The following is a 24,052-nucleotide window of genomic DNA, read 5'->3' as shown; positions in this document are numbered from 1 at the left end:
CTGGAGGATTCAGCTCAGAAACCAAAAGGGTAGCTAGCTCCTGCATTCACCCTACCCCACCCCTGCCTCCAGTTCCTGGTTTCTGTCCCGTTCAGGGGAACATTTGTATCCAAGAAAACTGGTGTCACGGAGAATCACCCCTGCTTGGGGTTCCGGTTTACTTTCACTTTGCTTTCTTTTGAAATTTGATCTGTGGTCTTATTGAAACATCGCTTTGAATATCTTTCCTTTTAAATATGCTATCAACGTCTTTGATCAGTAGGCGTGTGCTTACTGGAATCTATGAGAATTTCCTTACTGACTCTTATTTGGTTGAGTCACAGGAAAAATAGTATGCATATTCCTCACAGTTGCCTAATTTTACTGTTCAAAGAGTTGTTGGTAAAGATTACTGACAAAGAAAGGAACGAAATGGTTTCAGCTTGTAGCTGGTTTGTAAAGAGACTGCATCACGTTTGTGCTTAATCTTAGTGCACCTTCTTGATTATGTGATTATTAAGCTGATTTCTAGACTTAGTAAAACAACATAAATTAAAGCTGTGTGGTTTTTGTGTTTTCTTAATTTACTAGCTATTCCAATGGAAACAGCTGGAGAACTTGTATTTCCGTGAGAAAAAATTTGCTGTTGAAGTTCATGACCCACGGAGGTGAGGATCAGTTTTTTTCTCCATATGGTCCTGGTGACTTTATGAATAATGCTATGAACACTCATGTGCAGTTTTTGCGTGGACGTGTGTTCATTTCTTTTGAGCAAAAAGCTGGGATCAGAACTACTGGGTGAAGAGCTAACTATTTCTTTAACCTTTGGAGGAATGGCCAGAAAGTTTACCAAAATGGCTACACCATTTTCCATTCACACCAGTAATGTATATGGGTGTATTTTCTCCACACCCTCCCCAACACTTGTTATTTTCACTTGAGTTGTTTTTTTTAATAGTCATCCTGGTGGTGTGAAATAGTAGCTCATTGTAGTTTGGATTTGTATTTTCCTCTTGACTGATGATGGCTGAGCATCTTTTCATGTGCTCATTGGCCATTTGTATATCTTTGTAGAAATGTTTATTCAGATTCTTTGCTCATTTTAAAATTTGGTGTTCCTAATCACTTCAAAAAACAGCTGCCAAGTTATCAACATTAAAGTCAGGATTTTGGTTTCTCCAAACTCTTCAGAGCAATTCTTTATCAGTCCTCAGTGGTTGCTTTTCAGATACATTTGTGGGTGTTTGGAGGTAATAGGGATGGGAGAAATAGCCCTTAACAAAGAGATGACCTAAATTCCTACAAAGAATGCTCGCTTCAGCAGCACATATAATAAAATTGGAAGGATGCAGAGAAGATTAGCACAGCCCCTGTGCCAGGGGGACACGCAAATTCCATAACGCTTCCATATGAAGCCTTTCATATTTTTTTCTGTGGGAGGTTAGGGGGAATAAAGAATTGGCACAACGCTAAAAAAAATGATGACCTAAATTCCTACAGAGAACATCGGTCTCTTTTTCCCTCCTTTCCCTCATCCTTCTCTCTTTCGCCCTGTCCTCCTTTATATCTGGTTTGTGCATAAGCAACACTCTGGACCAGGTTTGGACTTGCATACTTTCAGGCAATATTACTGTGTTCATCCTCTAATAATGTCGGAGCCAGACAAGCCTATCTAGATCCAAGATGCTCCTTCACCTTGAGGAAGGCGCTGATGCCATAGATCTGCACCTCTAAAATATTATCACATTTATTCCAGACTGCTTGTGAGGGATTTAACCATTTTAGTACAACCTAATGTGACTATTCCTTATCTGCTTTTGAGAGGGTATATGTATTTTTAATACGATAGTGTTACAGAGATATTACCTAGGTGTAATTGGCTTTGTCATAAAAAAAGAGAATCAGAACCCTGTCAGCATGAGAGTATGGCAGCGGAAAAACAGTTAAGAAGATGCTCTACTACATTACTCACTGGATATATTTTGTGCTGTGCTGGGGCCAGAGGGAAATAATTTGAATGCTTTTCTTAATCTTTCAGGATTTCGGTGTCAAAAAGAGCCTTTGGGCAAAGTGGCCTCTTTGTGCAAACCTGGTATGCAAACTCTTCTCTCATCAAGTCCATCTGGGTAATGGCAATTAGTCAGCATCAGTTTTACCTGGATCGGAAGCAAAGCAAAGTAAGCCACTAGAAGAGGTTCTATCAGAAACTCGTTTGTTTTGGGTTCAAAAGATAAGCATTCTCAGAAAAGATGCAAGCAGATCTTTTTGTTTTTATTCTCTTAGTTTTCTTTACTACCAACTGTTTTACTTTTTCTTATATTTAAAAAATGAGCAATATACTCATAAGACCTAATTCAAAAGTTGTATGATTTGCCAGCTTTTCAGCATACATGTGGGTATGCCCTGGTGACATTTTAAAGCTCATGATTGAACTACACCATAAGAAAGAATTGTGCATCGTTATTAATATGTTCTAGCTACAAAGCTTCGGTATCTTTTTTTCTGAAGAGTATCTTTTCAGTATATGTATAAAAATTCTAAACTGTCCTCCATGTTGACATTTTTATTCTATAGTAACTTACTCATCATATTAATTTGAAATAGGTTTAATTAAGTGAATTCCATTACAATGTAGTATATCTTACAGGCAAAAATTCCTTCCGCCAGAAGTTTAGATGATATTGCAATGGATTTGACAGAGACGGGAACACCAAGGACCTCCAAACTGGTCACTCTAGAGGCAAAAAGTCAGTTCATTATGGCCAGCAATGGCAGCTTAATTTCCTCAGGTAATTTCTGGTATTAAGGAAAGTAGAAGCAATCTACTTTATTTCACTTTTTTTGTTGTTGTTGTAAACCAATTTTAAATGTATATTTTAACCTGTTATTTTGGGAATAAATAAGCATATTAAAATTACACTATGTGGCAGTTTTGAATAAAATTTTTAAACTAATTTCAAAAATAAAAATGGGTTGCATAAGTAACAATATGTACAAAGATAATGAGTGCCTAGATGTGGCTTAGAAAAACATTTTTCTCCCCATAAATTCTGTCAGTTTCTTGTTTATTCCAATACTTAGTTTTTGATACAGACAGTTGTCTGATTCTCCATTTAGTACAAAGTCATTGTGACTGAAAATCTTTGAACACCCACCTCCATAGTGATTGATTCCCCAAACCCTTCCTATGCAGAATTCTGGAATCTTTAATAACTCAGTACACATAACTTCACTAAAATGGATATTCTCATTGAAATCCCATTGTCAACGTGTGAAACTGAAGCACAGAACACTCCTTTGCCCTGCTTGCTTGCTTTCTGAAAGAACATTCTAAACAGGTCCTCAAGGAATATCTAACCTTCTCACCTGCTCAGAAAAATTGAATTTTTTCCTTGGGTGGTCTAAAACATTAAGCATTTTATTATTGTTTCTAAAATGGTTGAGGCGAAATGCTCAGGCACATTTTATCAGGGTATTTTTGATGCCCAGAAGCATGAGAAAATGTTCTGTAGTTTCCTTTTATTATATTCAGAAATAAGGGAAACGAAAAAAACTGCCATTTACTAGCAGGTTTGGCTTAACAATCTTTTGTCTTTTGAAAAGAAAGGAAACATTCTTTGTTTAAACCTTCCCTGAACCACCCTTTCAGGTTCTCAAGACTCAGAAGGTAGTGAGGAACAAAAGAGAGAGAAAATCCTTGAACTCAAGAAGAAGGAAAAGCTGTTGCAAGAAAAACTCCTGACAAAAGTCGAGGAGCTTAAGAAGATCTGTTTGCGGGAGGCTGTGAGTATCTTCTGCTTTATGGCGGTGGGGCAGGGGGTGCTCCTCAAATTGTGTCTGACAACTCCAGCCAGTGTCTGTCATCCCCTCTCAATTCCATTTTGTTCTACAGGAGCTCACAGGCAAAATGCCTAAGGAATACCCACTGAACATAGGTGAGAAACCTCCTCAGGTCAGAAGGCGTGTAGGTACCACATTCAAATTAGATGACAACTTGCTGCCCAGTGAAGAGGTATGTACCAGCTCCCAGCATTTCCATTAACAGTGAGACAGAAAAGATGTCTGTTGACTTGTTCCTTTGGGTTTTGAGTCACTGCTGTGCATTTTTATCTCACCAGTTGAATGTGATGATATAGACCAATTGAATGCTTTCTTTTATGCACAGTTCAATTGAAATTGTTATTTCTCACTAGTTACTCTTCCAAACATGGAGAGTATTCAACAAACCCCAAATGTTTATAAACTGAGAAACAAGGATTAAGAATTCTAACATTAGATTCTTCTACTTAAACTAAATAGCAACCTATGGCAAATACTTTGCCCTCTTTGAAATCATAATTTTCAGGTCTCAGTTTCCTTATCTATAAAGAGGGGGTGCAATGATTGTTTTACCCTCTAAGGATGCAAGCAGTATTCAATGAGATAATACACATACAGCATGTGAGTACAATAAAGTCAAAAGATTTGTTAGCCAATGTAGAATGCCCTTTCTCATTGCATGTTATCAGTGTCACCTTACTCCTGTTTCTTATAAAAATTTAGCCTTCCTGAAATGAAAGCAATTTTTATCAATAAGAGTGAGCTTTGCTGTTTATTGAGCACTCACTGTATATCCAGCTCTGAACTAAAAAAAAACACATATACTTATGTAAAATACATGTTATCTCTATTTTACAAATGGAAAAAAACTGAATCATTAAAAAATTAAGCAGTACGTCCAGGGCCATGCAGCCAGGAACCAATTTATCAGTCTCAAAAGCTATGCATGTTAATACAACATTCCGCATCTATGGATCTTGGGTTAAAAATCCCTGCTTGAAAAATATGATCTTCACCTAACTGAGTGAATGAAAGGCCATTCCTTTTGAAAAGGAAAGAGGATGAGAAGTTTATGTAAATGGATGAGGGAGGTCTTGTCCTTTAGGAAAATGTTTGAGGATACCCATGTTGTAAACCTTAGGGAGATTTTATTCCCAAAGAGAATCTGATTTGAGAATGCACAAGTTTGATTTTTTCACCCAGTGAGTGTGAGAGTGATTGTATGTAACCACAGAAATAAAACAGCATCATCGTATAAATGCAGGATCCTGCTTTGCAAGAACTGGAGAGCAATTTCCTGATACAGCAGAAGCTGGTTGAAGCTGCAAAGAAACTTGCCAATGAGCCAGACCTTTGCAAAACCGTGAAAAAAAAGCGAAAGCAGGAATACACAGATGCAGTGAAAAAGCTTCAGGAGATTGAAAATGCAATCAATGAATACCGAATTAGATGTGGAAAGAAGCCTAGCCAGAAAGGGACAGTAATTTTACCAGGTGAGTAACAAGGAAAGTTTTTTTGAGTCCCATAGTCAAGACTGTTGATGATCTGCAGCATTTCCAAACCAGTTCATTTGGTGAGACATAAAAGAAAGAACGGGATTAAAAGCAACTTTCTTGGGATAAAACTAGTTTGGAATGTCAGTCTTAGAAAGTATGTAAACTTGGTTTTTGGTGACATTCTCACTATTGTAATAATGCTATCCTACTTCATTGCTTTAATTTTCAGGATGAAAAGGCTTTCACAACAATACTCATTCATAGTAAGACAGATTCACCTGTAACTGGCCTGATGTCATTGCAAGAATTACATTTGACAACACAGAGTATTAAGAGAGTTGAGTCCTACCCAGTAGTCTTGCAAAGGTTTTTAAGGCAGGCCATAGTTTTTAAGGACCTATTCAACTTAATGTAGCTGAAAAAGAGTTCTTACAATTACTGTCATATATTCCATGGAGGCTACTTAAAGATACAGGCAAGTGTGCATGATATAACATAAAATGCAAAAAGGCAGGATACAAAATTGTAACCACAACATGTTCCCAACATTGTATAAATATGTCCACACAAAGACTTGTTGGGAAATATTTTACAATAGTAATAGCTGTGGAATTTCAGGTGACCTAACTTTCTTCTTAACACTTTTTTGTACTTTCAAAATTCTTAACATTATGTATCTAAAACTTTCATGTTCAGGAAAAAAAGTAGACTAAAAAATCCCATTAGTAGACTTCAAGTCCCATTGGCCTACATATTTATTAGCACAGTTTTTAGCCTTGATCATCGGTTGCAATCTGATTATATATTTGATTCCCAGACTTTTTCTTTTTTAAACGTGTGTAAAATTGGGATAATTCTTATACTAGACTTATATAGTTATGATTGGTGGTAAATTTTTCTTTCTTTACTGGGACATAAAATAATCACATATATTAGATTTGACAAAATATGGTAACTAGCTTTAAAGCATATTCAGGTTTAAAATACAGGATTTTAAAAAGAGAGATAAACCCTGGCCAGCATGGCTCAATTGGTTGGAGCATTGTCCTATAACCAAAGGGTTTCAGGTTCAATTCCCAGGCAGGGCACATGCCTAGGTTGTGTGTTCAATCCCCAGGTGCGGGCGACACTGAGTCCAGGGATTATACAGAAGGGAACCAATCAATGCTCCTCTCTCATTGATGTTTCTCTCTGCTTTCCTCTATGTCCAAATCCAATTTTAAAATGTTCTCAGGTGAGGATTAAAAAAATTAAAAGCAGAGATAAGACTTTTGGAAAGTGAATGCACAGATATCAACACACAAGTATTAGTCAACTACAGCTGAAGAATTTAGGGTGTCTTTGACTCTGAATGCAAAATCCAGCTGGCCTTGGTGGTGGTGGTGACTTACAGAGAAGGCTGATTAGCAGTGCACTTAACTTTTATAGCCATTTGCTGTGGCCCATTTGTTCTCAGATTGTGCATGATTCCATTGTTCTTGATGGTGACTGGCATTTATTTGGGCAGCAGGTGGTGCCAATGGTTCAGTATTTACACCGGATAGATGTTTTTTTAGATGTGTCTGACACCTGACTATACTGGCACCTTGCCTTCAGGCTCTACTGTGTGTTCAATTAAGAGATAGTCTGCCTGGTTTTGATAGAGGTTAACATTTGACATTAGATGGGGTAGATTCCCTTCACAGTGGCTTTGAATCTCACATTGGGGGTTCATATTTGCCTGTGATCTTGCCAGTACTTGACACCGAGTAAGGAATGGTTTGCCAAAGCAGACCAACTAATACTGAGAGCACTGTGGGCATGTCCAACCACCAGAGTTCTTTTGCCAGAACACTGTATCTAGGTAACAAAATAGTAAGTACAGTTGTTGTTTATTGACCATTTGTCCTCGGCCAGGAGTTGGGCTAGACTTTACACCCATTATTTCATTTAATGTTCATCTCAGCACTATTCACCAGGTCCTGTTCTTATCCCATTTTAAAACTGAGCCAAATAATGCTCAGAGAGATTAAGTAATTTACCAAGATTTAAACCCAGGTCTGTTTAATTCAGAGGTTCTCAACCAGAAGCAATTTTGGCCCCTAGGGAACATTTGGCAATGTCCGAGGTATTTTTGTTTTGTCAAATAAAACTGAGGGTGGGGTGCTGTGGACATCCATGAGGTGGAGGCTGGAGATTCTACAAAGCAAAAGGCAGCTCCCCGCAACAAGAGTATCCAGTCCAAAATGTCAGTAGTGCCAAGTACTGCTGAAAGACCCTGGTCTAATTGACAAGTTTGTGTACCACAAAGTGTCCACACTCTATTAAGAAAAGGCCCCTTTCTTCAGGAAAAGTGCCTAAAAATAAACAATACTAACAATAGATTCTCAAATGAGTGTTTATGTATATGAGGTCTGTCTGGAAAAAGTCCAGCCGTTGTTAACATAATGAGACTGTTTGTGACATCATGTAACCTGGCATCCAAGGAGGGTGAACTGGAATGCACATGTGAGAACAATGGTGACTTCACTGTACTAGTCAATGTGGGGGTGGGGGCTGATAGGCACTGTTGAGTGAGCGTGTGTACTGTGTGGCCATGGCATTAAAAATGACTGAGCAAGTAGAACAACATATTTGCATCACATTTTGCTTTAAGCTTGAACATTTTTCCATGGAAATTATTTGGGTGATTCAGGACAGCTAGTGATTGGCAGCTTCATTACAACAACTCAGTAATCACACATCACATCTCATGCAGTTTTTTGGCAAAATATCAAATCACCCAGGTGACTTAACCCCACTACAGCCCAGATTTGGTGCCCTGAGACTCCTGGCTTTTCCCAAAACTAAAATGACCTTTGAAAGGGAAGAGATTTTAGACTGTCTATGAGATTCAGGAAAATATGATGGGGCAGCTGATGGCAATTGGGGGAACTATGTGAGGTCCCAGGGTACCTACTTTGAAGGGGACTGAGGTGTCATTGTTCTGTGTACAATGTTTCTTGTATCTTCTTCAATAAATGTCTCTATTTTTTCACATTGCATGGCTGGATACCTTCTGCACAGACCTCATATATTATGTAACACTTAGCCCTTATGACATGAATGGCATGACTTTTCTTCCCACTTTATGGGTTATAAACAGTCAATATATAGGGTAAAGTTTTCATCCCATGTAGAAGCTGGATTGAAAAAAAGTTGAAAACCAAATTTACCTTGAAATCTGTTCCATTTAAGAAATAATCCAGTGTAATATATATATAATATGTGAAATGTTTACATCTTTAGTAGTAAATTGTTCTTTCTTACAATAATTATTCTTAATGTACTGTAGTTACATTTATTTAAGATGTGCTCCACTAGGAATTGCTTTATTGAACTCACAATAGGTGTATAAATGCACAATTATACTAAAAGCTTTCATTGTTTTTCACAGAAGACATAATCCCCTCAGAGAGCAGCTCCTTGTCCGACACTACCACCGGTGATGATTGTAAGTAACTCACCTCTTTTGGTTTAAATATTACATATTCTAAAATAGTAAGATAATTTTATAGTTAACGAAAGCTTATTTGTTACCCTTCAAGGAACAGTGGCATTCAAAATACCAACTGTTGAATCAACTCACGGTCATACAGAAAGGCTGGGAAAGGGGAGTTACAATGCACTTCTACACGTGTTAACATTAAACACCTTACAAATTGCATGACTCTGGAAATTAAAAGACTTTGTACATTTTTTCAAAACTTTTTATTGGATAATTATATATCTGCATAAATAATAGAGACTCCTTTACCCAGGTTATCCCGGTGGTGTCATTTTGTATATTTGGTGTCCAATATCACACCAGGAAATTATAGTGTTGACTGTGATTATCACTATATTTGGATAACTGGGAGTTTAGTTTATTTTCTTTAGGAAGAAGTACACATTTTAAAAATTAGGTCACATGTCACTATGTCAGTTATATAGGTACAATATTGTGATTTCCTGTGTTTGTTCACATTTCATGATGGAATGGATTTCTTATCAAATGATACAGTGTTTTCTTATAATCCCTTGTGCCTAAGCAGAGGAGTGACTCTCTACCTGATGGGATTTAAGCAATGTGGGAAAGCCTCTGACCCCCACTGCTTTAGCTTCCCCCAACTTTTATGGTGCATGAAATGCCACCATTTCAGAATTCTTCCTTTGAGCTGAGGTTTGGTCATACTTGCCATTCCTCTTTGAAAATACAAATATTAGTGGGAGACATAACATCTCCAGTCTCTCAGCATAAATCAGTTTCATTACTTTCAATAACTCGATGAGATTTTGATCAGCCAAAGAGGCCTAAGAACTTTAAAAAGTAAAATTGAACAATTTCCTTTTGGCCCTGTGTGCACTAGGGTTTTCCTGTAGTATAACTTCTGAAAAACTATAGTATCATCCATACCACCTAAGTAATTTCTTTGCTCAAGAGTGGCACCTATTGAATTGGCAAAAGTTGGATTAGACACCACAAGACTATTCAGTAACTTCTTTTTTGTAGTGTATAAAATATAAAAATAAATTTTTGAAAGTTTCATGTCTATGAAAACATCGTCATTGGAATAACACTTTGCTCACAAAATATTCTGATTTCTTTTTTGGAACTGTTGGCATGGTTTTTATTAACTTATTTATTTACCTACCTATTTACTCATTCATTCATTTACTTCATTCATAGCCAATGACACTTTCACTCTCGCTGGGCAGCGATTAAGCTCAGTACCTCATTCTCCAAGAATCCTTCCCCCCAAGTCTCTTGGTATTGAGCGCATCCATTTCAGAAAGCCATCCATCAATGAACAGTTTGCAGATGCCCGGCAATCCAGGTGAGAAGCCATTCAGACACTGCTCAGAGTGCTTTAATGTATATTAATGAATTTAATCCTCACAACAGTTCTGATATTACTGCTGCTGTCGTTGTCATTTACAGATGAGTACATAGAGGACCAGAAAACATGCATAACCTGTTGGGTTCATCAACTAGTAAATATCAGGATTAAGATTTGAACTGGGTGGCCTACTCCCAAACCTTTGATACGATTTCAGTCAATATGTTATCCCAGAACTCAAAATAAAAGATTATTTAGATTACATAACTTTTCACCCATCAAAGTAAAACCAACCTTGGTTACGTAACTGATTTGTCAAAGATCATACTATAGCTCTAGTTTGTGGATTGGCTTTTAAGAACTGTTGCCTTAAACAGCAGAGAGGTATAAGTATCTAGAGCTCTTCTATCCAACATAATTAAAAACACATAAAATTAAAAATTCATTTCCTCAGTTATACTAGCCATTTCAAGTGCTAATAGCTCCATGTAGCTAGTGTCTATACTATAGGACAGCACGATACAGCTCATTTCCATCACTGAAGAAAGTCCTGTTAGGTAGCACTGGACGATGGGCAGGATGGGCAGAAGTAGGTTTATAGTTGTGAGTACACAAAACACAGAGTTTATTTTTTTGTTATTATTTATTGATTATTGTATTATTTTCCATATGAATTACTGTAAATCAACCTTTGCCCACCCCTGTATTTATTATATAGGGAAAACTAAGCTATTTCAGCAAAAGGAAGAATTATTATAAAGAATCATATCTTAAAATTGTTATGCCCACATCCACAATAGCTTTAAGTGAGTTTGCTCTTTGACCCAGTAATTTCACTTACAGGAATTTTTCCTGTTGTTTATATTAGTGTCAAATAGAAAGCAACACAAATCTGTTGTGTAAATACATTATAGTAAATCTTTACAGTGGAATGTTACATAGCCATTAAAATAAAATTATAAACAAATATTAAGCAACATGAAATGTTAGATATAATTAAAATTTTTAAGTGGGCTTTGAAAGAGAATATACAGTAAGGTCTCATTTTTGTTGTCTATAAGTATATATGCTTAGGAAAAATATCTGAAAATATTTAGTATTAACTGGCTACATCTAAGTTATCAGGTTTGGGCATTAAAAATTTTCTAAATCTATTATCTTTGAACTTTTTTACAATGAACTTGACATGTTTTTGTGATAAGTAAAAAGTTAATCGGAGTCATTTAATAGGGGATTTAAGGATGTTGCCTTCTAGACCAGAGGCCAGCAAACTGTGGCCCACTGGCCAGATTCATCCTAATACCTATTTTTACATGGCCCATGAGCTAACAATGGTTTTTATATTTTAAGGTAATTGGAAGGGAAAATCAAAAGCAATAATATTTTGTGATATGAAAATTATGAAATTTGAATTTCTATATCCATAGTCAAGTTTAATTCACTTATGTATCTCCCGCACTACCTCCCAAGTTCAGGGGCAGAGTTGAGTAGTTGAGACAGATCACCTGGCCCACAAAGCCAAAAATATTTACTATAAGACTCTACAGAAAAAAGATTTGCTGTCCCTGGTCTAGTTGCTTTCAATCTATCTTACTGAGTATAATCTTTTTTTAAAACTTTTAAATTTTTTCTTCATATTTGTGACTCACAGAGTCATACCACATGAACTTTATTAAAACTTATTTAGGACCTACCAGGATCCCATATCACCAAGACACTTTTCCAAGTTTCTTCCCATGCGCCCTTTCCATCAGCTCATGACACCTTTGCCAGAGATGTTGGGAACTCACTGTTTTCTGAATTCTTTTGCCTGTCGACACAGAGAAATGCTGTCAACACACAGCAGCCCTTACAAAACCCTGGAAAAGCGGCCCCAGGGCGGACGAAGCATGCCCACCACCCCTGTGCTCACCCGAAATGCCTACAGCAGCAGCCACCTGGAGTAAGAACCCTTTGTTCAGTCACTTGGGTTTTGCTAATCTTTGCTTTAAGGTTGTTTCACTTGTATTTGCAATAATTTTAAAGGACTTTGGTAGCAGGTCTCTATTTTATGAATCTACATTTTCTACTCAGTTTCACACATGTCAGCAAAGAAAATGTATTACGTTCAAGTTGATATGAGATTTTTTTGTACCTTAATTTGTCCAAAGAGATATTACCATTTGTTATGTATGTAATGGTGCATTTGAAAGGAATGACCATAGCGACGTTTTGAAGTGTTTACTGAAGGCTGTGCTAATATTTTAGGTGCACCATATTATTATTTAGCCCCCACAACAAGCCTAATCATAAATATCAGGTTCTATGTTCATCCTCACTTTATAGAGAAGGAAGCAAGTCTCAGAGAGGTTAACTACCGTAGCCAAGCACACACAACTGGGAAATAGCAGAACTGAGTCTCATCCAGACTCTACCACTCCACCAGATAAGTCCAGGTTCTGTGCATGTACTTTCCTATCCCTCTGGAGGACAGGACCCATCAAAGATTGTGTTTTGTTCAGACTTTGATGCAAGTTTACATCATCAGTTCATCTTCCTGGTTCCCAAGAAAGAATGTGGACTAGACAATTGACAGAACCTGATTCTTTTCTCATGTTGATCATAATAGTGAACTGTACGTGAACCGATGGANTAGAGAAGGAAGGAAGTCTCAGAGAGGTTAACTACCGTAGCCAAGCACACACAACTGGGAAATAGCATAACCGAGTCTCATCCAGACTCCACCACTCCACCAGATGAGTCCAGGTTCTGTGCATGTACTTTCCTATCCCTCTGGAGGACAGGACCCATCAAAGATTGTGTTTTGTTCAGACTTTGATGCAAGTTTACATCATCAGTTCATCTTCCTGGTTCCCAAGAAAGAATGTGGACTAGACAATTGACAGAACCTGATTCTTTTCTCATGTTGATCATAATAGTGAACTGTACGTGAACCGATGGATTCTGTTTTGCGGTCAGCTTTGGAAACCTTACGAGTCCTATTAAACCCTTCAGTGTGGTGTTCTTTTTTCTTATTTCAGCTGCCCTCTCCTCCTTTCTCTTTGACAAGTTTGCCTTCCTTCTGTTTCAGGCCAGAGTCCTCTCAGCATTGCCGCCAGCGGAGTGGCAGCCTGGAGTCCCAGTCACACCTGCTATCGGAGATGGACCACGACAGACCCTTCTTCTCCCTCCGCAAGTCCCAAAGGAGCACCAGCACTGAAGTTCTGGATGATGGGTCCTCCTGCACCAGCCAGTCCAGTGCTGAGTACTACTGTGTGACGCCGGTGAGCGGCACCCACACCCTGGACACCCGTGCCAGGGGCCGGAGAAGGTCCAAGAAACAGAATGTTTCCACTTCGAATTCAGGAAGCATGCCCAACCTTGCCCAAAGGGATAGTCTGAGGAATGGCATCTATGCAAAGAGCCATGAGCAGCCCTCTTCCAGCTACTACATCACTGGGTACCCACCACACACAGAGTGTGACCTTTATTACACTGGTGGCTATGTCTATGAGAATGACACTGAGGGACAGTACAGTGTCAACCCTTCCTACCGCTCCTCAGCCTACTATGGATATGACTGCCAGAGGGACTACAGCAGGTCCTTCCATGAAGATGAGACAGACCGGGTACCTCAAAACCCATATGCAACCCTCCGGCTGCCAAGGAAGGCTGCTGCACCTGAGCGCATCACCAAGAACATCCATAGGGCCTTAGTTGCAGAGCACCTGCGTGGCTGGTACCAGCGGGCCTCTGGGCAGAAGGAGCAGGGGCACAGCCCACATACCAGCTTTGACTTGGATAGGGGGTCGCAGGGATGCCTGGGGTTTGCCGGGCTGCAAGTGCCCTGTTCTCCAGGCAGTCGTGCATCTTCCTACTCTTCAGGTAAGAATACTGAGGAGGTACTTGGTACCTGGATTTACAGTAACTTACCCTTATTCCCTCCCACCCAAAACCATACCCCTCAAGGATCAGGAGACCAGTACCCAAAGTCAGGAGGGTGATACCATGGGGTGGACCCAAACTGCCAACTTAAAAATGGTTCCTTCCAGCTTTGCAAAGAATGCTGTCACACAGGTCTGATGAAGCAAGTTGTAGATCGAAATCTAGCAAACATTTATTGAGCACCTGCTCCAATTGCAGCCCATGTGAGGAACTTTCACATAACTTACCTTTTCTAGGTCTTACATTGATAGTAACATCCTTAAATGTGTTCAGGTCATTGAGGTTTGATATATTAAAAGAACAGACCAAACCCTTCTGGTACAAAGAAAACAATTATGCATCTTTCCCTGTGCACCACCAGGAGTTTGATTGGTGTGTTCCAAACACTCTGGTGCCTGCATATGGATTTTCGTAATTGTAATAGAAGCTGGCATTATTAAGTACTGTTACACTGTTTAAAGAAGTTTGCATGTCTTGATTCAACTCGATAATCATATATAGTCTAGTTTACAGTTGATGTAAGAGATTTTCAAAGATAGTTTTGATTAGTGTCCCCTTTGTGCATTGACTTTGGCCCCTAACTCTGCTAGCACTCGCTAACACTAGACAGTTCAGTAATGAACTTGCTGAATACCCTCCAGCTTTGCCACATACTTGAAGTAGAGAAATAGATATTAAGAGTGTCAGTCCCTGGTTTAATTTATTCAGTAAACAACAAGCCAATGTAGAAACAGTTCCATGCATTGATGAGTTCTCACTTTAGTTAGCAGCCAGAGGAATGTATGAAAATTGAGCAATTTTAAAGCTTCTAAGAAATGAATGGATTCTTGAACAGCATGAAAACCTGAGAGTGTGAGTCTTGCCCCCTCCTGAAGCATGACTCTTTAGTAAGACATGCATAGGAATTCCTAAATCATTGTGTAATTAGTCAGTGAAAACTGCACCTTTAAAAGTTTCATAAGCTTGTTGACCAGAGACATTTCCATGGTGATTTCTGTTTGGGTTTGAGTTCTCTTCTGTTTGTGCAGGACTTTGGACTTCCACTAGTACTTTCCCATCTATTGCCCCATCTAACAGGAAAAGTCTTCCGTAATTATTCCTTGTTATCTATGGCTCCAATCTAGAGAGTATCTTTCTTACCCCTAAAGTTCAAGGCATCTCACAAGATACTGACAGAAACCAAACCTGGGCAAAGTGCTACAAAGAAACAACCAAGCAAAGAGGGCTGTGAGATGTTTGTGTGTGGTCATCAGGGTGTGGGGTAATGCATCCTTAAACAGCGAGGCCAGGGAGGAGCAGATGTAACCCAGAACCATCAACATGCCTAGCAGTTGGCCCAGTTCTGCAACAAAGGCAAAAAGAGTTAACATGTCCTGATTTGGACCCTGAGTGAGCCTTGCTGATACCTGTAGGATTTGTCCCCACAGGCCAAAAGACACCATTTTCTAAGGAATGAGAGAGATGGAATCAGTGCTCCCAAAATTGCTTTTGAAAATTTCCTTGTTCCTGTCTATATTTTATAGCTACGGAAATGTATTACAACAGGCATGCCTCATTCACATTCAGAGATAAGTTCCCAATTATTTGCCAAATTAGTCAGGGGTTTGGTATTTCCTTCCAGCCACCTAAAGCCTCTCAGTGACTCAGTTTTAATAGTAATGACAGCCTCCATTTATTAGTATCTTATCATGTGCCACACAGCACACTCAGCACTTTACCTGCACTATTCCATTTAATGTATGTGACAGTTCTATATGGTAGGTGTTTGTTATGTTTGTTATTATTATCCTAATTGTGCAGCTGAGGCATTCTGGCTTAGAGAGTATAAATGAGCCTGCCCAAGCCCAAAGCTAGCAAGTGGAATGAGAATTCAATCACAGTTCTGACCATCTTAACCATCAAGACTCACAGCCCCAACTGATAGCAGTGAAACATTCTTGAAGCACAGAGTGAGACTGTTATATCTTTGTGTCAAAACCTGGTGGTATCCAGGGTTTTGAACTGTGTTTGTCCCATACAGGTCACAAGTGCTTTGTGCATAGGAGAGAGAAGAGGAGGGGGTTAGCTGTCAGGAACAGAAATGGAGGACAGCTGGAAGGACTCATGAGTAGTGATGGTTATTTGAGTCTTAGATGACCAGATGGCACTATGCTCACCTGTGCACCCTAGGTGTGGAGCAGGAATGGTTTAGAGAGAGGACAACAAATGCCCAGTGATGAGTCATCCACTGGGCTTTGCTCCCAGATTATATCCTTGTCTTGTTTCAGACAAGTCCCTCAGAACTAAATCTATTCTTCCTGAAATCCTTCCAATATTAGTTACCTTCACCACCTCTCCACCTTTTTATGAAGGAAAAAAAATGCCTTGATTCTACTACTATTTGATGTTGCCTTTGGCTGAAAAACAGTTAAGTCTCAACAACTCCATTTACAGAATGTTTCCTCAAACGGCCTTCAGGAAACTCAGTCATTACCTTACCCAGACAACGGAAGCCTTATGCACCAGCCAACGTACGCCAAATGGGAGGATTCTCTCAATATATCGGGTTTTTTTTCTGGCTTATTCTTTGTATTTTGTTTTTAATAGAATGTCTTTTAATTAATCTTCTTCCCATTAATAATAATCATTTACTGAGTCTACTCTGTACCAGGAACAGTGCTAAATAGCCTCATACATTACCTTATTGAATCCTGATATTATCTCTATGAAAATGTATTTATCTTATCATCCCTATTTTTTAGATGAAGAAACTGAGATTTAAAGAGGATAGGCTATTTGCCCAAGGTCACATGGCCAATAAGTGACCAAACTGGAATAGGAACTTTGTTGATTAAAAGCATTGGCTCTTAATCTCTATTTTGCACACAGCTGATTATAAGGTGCATATAAACAGCCTAAACACTTTTCATGTTAAATATTACCACTAATTTTGTCTATTCTTCCATTTTTATTTCTAGTGTCTTCTACAAATGCTTCTGGGAACTGGAGGACCCAGATAACAGTGGGGTTTTCTGAATACGAGACCCTGGCATATCCTTCTTACACCAGCAGCTACGGCAACATCTATAATCCTTTGTCCTCTCCAGGCAGGTGAGGAAGCAAAGCTCAAAAATTCTAGTAGCCTGTTCCTGGTCAAAAGAATCCAGGAATTCTATTTTATTTTCTGAATACTGAATAATCTAGCTCAAGGGTTGGCAAACTCTAGCCTGTGGGTGAAAACCAGCTGTCACCTGCTTTTTGTAAATAAAGTTTTATTGGAAAATAGCCATGCTCATTCATTTCATATTATCTATGGCTGTTTTTGCACTAAGAGGGAAGAGCAGAGTGGTTGTGACAGAGACCATGTGGCCAACCAGATACACTCATATCTGGCCCTTTAAGGAAACTTTGTGTACCCCTCAAATCTAGCTCATTCAAATCTTACCCTGTTCTTAGAGTTCTGTACATTGAATTCTGCGTCTGAAGGTTTTGATTTTATTAGTAAGTGTAGTACTTAAAACTGTATAATTGATATATCTATTTAGACTATTTAGACTCTAAATATATCTGTTTAGACTGGAACCTTGTAGGAAAAATACCTCTGCTCCAGAAAAAGGCTGCTCATACCCAGATTCCTCATAGACAGTTGGTGGGCTGGATCTCAAACATTTGCTGCCTTTTTGTATCTCCCTTGTGTTTATTAAGAAGCAACAGCTGTCCTGTTGGTAAAAACTAATTCTTTGTAAACATTTAGAGGAAACATATAAGAACAGTTTGTTCAAATGCAATTTTCAAAAGATTGCAAAGTCTGAATTACATATTTTTCAGTTCTTTGTATTACACAGAAGTTAAGTTTGAGGAAGTCATATCTCCCTATCACTTTCTCAAAGCATATAATCCACACCCATGATGTCAAGAAGTAGAACATTTTCTGGGGTGATTTAGAAAATTCATTTTGATTTCTTTAAATCAGATGCTTCAGGCATAGGCAACTCACATGGACTCTAATTATAAAGGTCTTTTTAACCTTTTGAGAGATTAGTTTCTCTAAAGCACTCAGTTACAAGCAAATTGGACATATTCACCCCCCAAAGCCTTATTTTTCCTCTCCATATTCCGGAGTTTTTATTGGCTTGAAATATTAGTCCAATTGTTTTACCTCAACAAAGGGTATACTCAAAGTAGAATGTTAATGAAAATGTACTTCAGAGGATGTGACATAGCTTGGATTTCTATAAATAAAGCTTGAGAATGAATTAAGAGCAAGAGCCAAATTGATTTTGGCTCGAATTTGTGCTGAATTTATTTCAGTTCAGTTCTATTTATTTTGTATAATACATGTGCAAATAGTTTTCATGTTTGTATACTTTTACATTCCTTTTTTCTTGACTCAGAAATGATATAAAATATTCAGTGTATAAGACAGTTCCAATAGTATCCTTAACACCACACTCACTAGATTCAGGACATGCTAAACATTTTTAGGGAACATCTGTTTTTAGTGAGTCTATGCACCTAGCAGCCAGCCTAAGCTGGATTGATAGGGTAGTCTGATGCCTAAGGGGCACAATGTACAGGAAATTAGAGCTATTTAAAGTTCCCTATTGTGTGTGTGTGTGTGTACATACACAATATGAACTCATTGTGTAAAATTAAGAAAATAGTAAAGATAAATAAGTAGAAAATAATTTACCCACAATTCCACCATCTAGAGATAACAGCTATTAACATTTTGGCCCTCCCCCCATTCGTCTCTGCCCATTTTTAACACAGTCATAATGATATTTTGTGCAATTATGTATTTTTTATTTTATATGAAATTCTACATTGCAGTTTTTTATTTAATATTGTGACATAAACATGTACCCATATTTTAAAAAACTCTTTAAACCTGTTTTTTGTGACCAATGATATGCCATTAATAAATGCACCATATTTTATTTAACAGTCACCCATATTTTGAATTTGAATGGTTTTTGGATTTTCATTCTTTTTTATTGTAAGTAATGATGCTGTTAATAATATCTTTGTACAAAATATTTGTCTGAATTTCTGATTGTTTTCCTAGCATATATTCCAATTAGTAGACTTAAAAGATTAAAGCCAAAAAAAGTATAATTTTTAAGCTCTTGCTTTCCAGAAAAATTTTCTAGTTTATTATCTCAGCCACAGTTACAGGAATGCGTATTTTCATTCATCTGTCCATTTAGGATTTTTTTAAAAATTATGATACAGTTTGATCAATTTAACTTGACCCATTAACAAGGCAAGTATAATGACAATCATCCATAAAGCTTTAGAAATTTTGCCTTAACGTTTCATGTTACTATTGAGGAAAACACAATTTTTTTAAATAAGAGAATTAGGTTTCAAGATAAAGATAAAAAACTTCAGATCTTCTCGAGTTAAATATTTGAAGTGCTTAGCAATAAATCAGTGATTAGATCAATATAAATGAAGTGCTTATTATTTAAAGATCTTTTTCCCTAAAGTGTCCAGGTCTTAATACTACAGAAAGCTACAAATTTTAAACAAAATTTGTACCATATTTTGGTACCATACCAACTATAATTTGTACCATACCAACTATATCTATAATCTCTCTTGCTAGATAAAAATAATTTGTATTCTTTCAGACCAAAAAGCAAATTTTAAACAAAATTTGTTTCCTTAGTATAATATGGTATAATTGTCAGCAATGTAAGCTTTCCAAAATTGGAAATGTTAAAGTCTCTTGTGCTACCTAGTGTATAATATCGTCAAAGTCTTGGCACTACTGCCAGAAATTGTGTTTTCAAATAACTTTTTTCTTTTACTCCCTGTTTTCCATTTCCCTTCCTCTTCCTTATCTCACCCTACCTATCACTAGACAAAATGAAGGGCTTCTGTCCCAGAGAGCGGTTGTGTTTCCAGAAATGAGATCAGTTTTAAATTCCCTGTTGCTAGGTGTAGCCAGCTGTAGTAAGTACAGTGCTCAAACCTGTGTGTTGCTTCTCGCATAGCAAAGAGTTCTGCTTGCTCTGACTGATGTGTGAATTTATGGAAATCTGACTTCATTTTTATATTAGATGAAAACACTAAGTACCTCGATTCACATAGTGGTTATTTCCAAAGCTCTTCTTCCAAAGGCTTCTTATTACCCTCACTAAAAGGCATTAAAGTTTAAGATAAAAGGAAATTTACTAACTACCTAATCTTTTCTAACCTGCTAGTACAAGAATGAGGTTTTGCTTATTGGAATGTTTTGTGTAATAGGACATTCTCATTTGGATATACCATCTAAATATGTCTATGATTTTTATATATGTTGCTGTATCCAATTTATACTTGAACCATAAACCCTAGGGATCTAAACTATGTCCCAAGGTGCCCTTGCCTCCCTCTTAATATATTCCTTTGTCTGTGAGGAAAACATCTGGTATATTCCTTTAATTAGAAGAATACTTAAAATATGGCTGTCAAAAATACCTTTTAAAGATTTAAAAATATGACTCTCACATAAATGGAAAATGAGCATGTGTCAAAGATTTATTTATCATATTTGCCATGTATAATGTGCACCCACATTTCTGTGCACATTACACACAGGATTATTATACCCGTAGTATGTAATCATTATCCCATGTATAATGCACATCCCTATATTTCCTTCGAAAATTTGGGCAAAAATACACATTATACATGGTTAAAAAACAGCAACTTAGTAATGAGAGAACTAACAGAGTGGGAAAACTATTCCAAGAGAATTTGAGAGAATATATTCAACCCACTGAAAGAGAAAATGCTGGGGCAACATTACTTGATTAGATACAAAACCAGTTTATGTCCTACTGGGCAACACAACTATATCTATAATCTCTCTTACTAGATAAAAATCATTTGTATTCTTTCAGACCAAAAAGCAAAAATTAAAAAACTCTTAAATTAATGTCTAACTTAACATAACCTGGGTCCTAAGCAATGGTACATGTAAGTTAGAGAATCAAATGCTGCTGCATGGGCCTGTTAGACAATGCTCCGGGGTGATATTGGAAGAACTACAGTCATCCATTGCCTTATTTCCAAGTTTTGGATAATTTTCTTAACAGTATTTTCTACTAACTTCTTTTGAGTGTAGTAATTTTGTACTCTGGGAACTAAATGACCACAGGTAGTAACTTTCTCGTCTCCTTTCATAGACAATACGCAGAGAACAGTCAGCTGGACAGTACAGATGGAAGCCAGTTGGAACCAGACAGCCGGGAGGGTAGTGAGCAGAGGCTCTTTTGGCACGAAGATTCCAAGCCTGGAACATTAGTCTGAACTGCAGCGGGACCTCTTGACCAAGCACTGCTTTCTCACACTAGTGTGCCTTGTAAAACGTGTTTGTCTTCCCAAAAGGCTGTTTGGCTTTAGAAACCTAAAGACATCAGAGGCTGAAGCGAGGACTCACATTGCCCCGGAATTGAATCCTACACTAAGCTGCACAAAGCCCTTGCAGGACAGCCTACCTTTCAAAGTCTGGACGCTAATCTAAGAGAGCAAAAGGTCAGACCACATGTTGAACCATTGCCAAGGGAGGACTTAATCTTTATCAATAGCAAGCACTTTTTAAGGAATAAACATTGTTGAAGGCAAACCTCAAAACTGTGAAAAGTGCTTTCAGGATCTCCAAGAAAAGAAAAGAATGGGAAATTTCAGAGCCCAATTCAGAATGTTGAAGGGAGGGAAGCCAGAACTCTCAACCGTCAGATAGTTTGGATTTGTGAGCTGACAAAGAATGATGCTATTTCTACATGGACATGAACAACTTAGACAGTATTGGAAAATTACTTGAAGAAAGCTGGATTTTCATAAAGTTCTGAATGAGTGTAAATGTTTTTAGGATTTTATAAAGAGTGATGGTTTTCATAAGCACCGTGAAATGGGTTCTAAAAAGACTTACTGCCACAGCATCCTGTAACAAACTTTATGATAGCAGATTGGGGAAAATGAAACAGCCCACTGAATAACTGACAAACTCTGCTTGGAGAATTTTCTGAGGTACAATATCATTGAGCTCCATTTTTCTTTCTATGCCAGTGGTATGATGAGCTTTTGTTATTCAGGCTGTTAACTCTCTAACTTGGCTGTCATTTGAAATGGCAAACTTGATATGGAAAGTTTTCTAATCAAGAATTTGAAAAAGTATTTTAAGGTGTTATGGAAAGAACCCAAAACAAAATCAAGGAAAATACACCTCTATCATTTTAGATGATTTGTGTGCCTTAAAATGGTGACCACTGGAAAATTAAGCATATCATCAGGATTCCACAGGTAGTTCTAAGTCACCAAGTGACAAAAACAAGATTAGTTGGTTACAAGAAAAAAAAACCCTCCAAGCTGCATTAGATTTAATTATGAGGCTAAAACTACCTCATATTTTCCATGGAAGAACTAATTAGCTATAGTTCATGGTTGAGTTTTTTTAAAAACAATTATCCCCATCTTTTTTGTCATCTTTCAAAGTTCTGTAAAAGGTGCTCCTTCCCCCCTTTTATACAGGTTTCTTGTTTATATTATGACTAGAGAAGTTTCTACACAACTTTTTTGGAACATTTCCTATCTGTATTCCAAAGCATGTTTATATACATAAAGTTGATTTGTTAAACTGGTCCTTAGTCATTTGTATCATTAAAAATGAAGTTTGAGGGAAAATTTGAAACAAAAAAATGATGTGCAAAAAAATAACTTATTCCTTTTGCATATTTGTGTAGCCTTCTAGAAACAGAAATGCCCTTTTGCCTATTCTTTTACTGTTCTGACTTTTTAAGACCTATTTTTTTTACGTAGGTCAATAAACTAAAAGTGTGCTACTGAAAATGTTTCTGTGTTCCTCCATTTATGTTGAGGGTTCATACAAAGCGGTTTAAGGTGCTCTACTTCAAGTATGTTGGACAAGATTGCAGATTCTTAGTTATATAGTATTACCATGAGTTATTTTCAAGATGCAAGAGTTTTATATTTACGTATCTGAAATCGGGGTGATCTTTTGATTGATGGCATGTTCTAGTTGACTTGGCAGTGTTTTTTCTTTCTTAGTGATATATAAAATAATGCTGTGTCTTACAATAACTTGCCTTAAAATTGATGGAATACAGTAGTTTATTGCCTCATGGATGTGAATTTTTAGGCTTTCTATTCTTGCAAATGTTTATTTTGTGACATGTGATTCATCCTAGTTTTGCTGACTAGGTCTTTTAAATCCAGGAAAATATTTCACCTGACATCTTTTTATCCTGCAATGGAAAAAGGGGAATTGGAAATGAAATGTAGGGAGAGCTTAATATTTCTGAGCAAGTACCTCACATGGGAATAAATTTTCTTTTTTTATTTGTTTAAATATATTTTATTGATTATGCTATTACACTTGTCTCATTTCCCCTGCTTTATCCCCCTCGGTCCTGCACACCCACTCCCACCTACATTCCCCCAATTCAGTTCATGTCCAAGAATCATACATCTAAGTTCTTTGGCTTCTACATTTCCCATATTATTCTTACCCTCCCCCTGTCTATTTTTTACCTACCATTTATGCTACTTATTCTCTGTATCTTTTCCCACTCCCCTGCTGATAACCTTCCATGTGATCTCCATTTCTCTGTTTCTGTTTCTGTTCTAGTTGTTTCCTCAGTTTGTTTTTGTTTTTTTAGGTTCGGTTGTTAAAAACTGTGAGTTTGTTGTCATTATACTGTTCATACTTTTTATCTTCTTTTTCTTAGATAAATTCTTTGACATTTCATATAATAAGGGCTTGGTTATAGTGAACTCCTTTAACTTGACCTTATCTGGGAAGCACTTTACCTGCCCTTCCATTCTAAACAAAAGCTTTGTTGGATAGAGCAATCTTGGATGTAGGTCCTTGCCTTTCCTGACTTGGAATATTTCTTTCTGGCCCCTTCTTTCCTGTAAGGTCTCTTTTGAGAAATCATCTGACAGTCTTATGGGCACTCTTTTGTAGGTAACTATTTCCTTTTCTCTTGCTGCTTTTAATATTCT

The 24,052-nt window shown here is 37.4% G+C and overlaps 1 protein-coding gene and 1 pseudogene across 5 annotated transcripts in view; both read left to right on the top strand.

The window, feature by feature from the left end:
- The window catches only part of FRMD4B (FERM domain containing 4B), a 199,286-nt gene extending 176,408 nt beyond the window's left edge, over positions 1-22,878 (top strand). For 4 of the 5 annotated variants that reach the window (XM_037040928.1, XM_037040931.1, XM_037040930.1 and 1 more), the window contains 12 exons: positions 571-647; positions 2,018-2,156; positions 2,627-2,768; positions 3,629-3,762; positions 3,872-3,991; positions 5,063-5,291; positions 8,710-8,766; positions 9,982-10,129; positions 11,955-12,074; positions 13,203-13,996; positions 17,014-17,146; positions 21,214-22,878. In XM_037040928.1, coding sequence (XP_036896823.1) covers positions 571-647; positions 2,018-2,156; positions 2,627-2,768; positions 3,629-3,762; positions 3,872-3,991; positions 5,063-5,291; positions 8,710-8,766; positions 9,982-10,129; positions 11,955-12,074; positions 13,203-13,996; positions 17,014-17,146; positions 21,214-21,337 — 2,217 coding nt within the window. In that variant the 3' untranslated portion in view covers positions 21,338-22,878. The remainder of the gene's footprint in view (positions 1-570; positions 648-2,017; positions 2,157-2,626; positions 2,769-3,628; positions 3,763-3,871; positions 3,992-5,062; positions 5,292-8,709; positions 8,767-9,981; positions 10,130-11,954; positions 12,075-13,202; positions 13,997-17,013; positions 17,147-21,213) is intronic. The other variant, XM_037040929.1, reaches the window with a different exon arrangement.
- On the top strand, positions 1,288-1,408 carry LOC118983731 (uncharacterized; annotated as a pseudogene).
- Positions 22,879-24,052: the final 1,174 nt, after the last annotated feature.

The sequence above is a fragment of the Sturnira hondurensis genome, unplaced genomic scaffold (assembly GCF_014824575.4).
Source record: "Sturnira hondurensis isolate 20B ecotype Veracruz unplaced genomic scaffold, ASM1482457v3 Scaffold0002840, whole genome shotgun sequence".
Classification (NCBI taxonomy): domain Eukaryota; kingdom Metazoa; phylum Chordata; class Mammalia; order Chiroptera; family Phyllostomidae; genus Sturnira; species Sturnira hondurensis.
The sequence above is the reverse complement of the archived record's forward strand: the minus strand, read 5'-3'. Positions and strand labels throughout refer to the sequence as shown.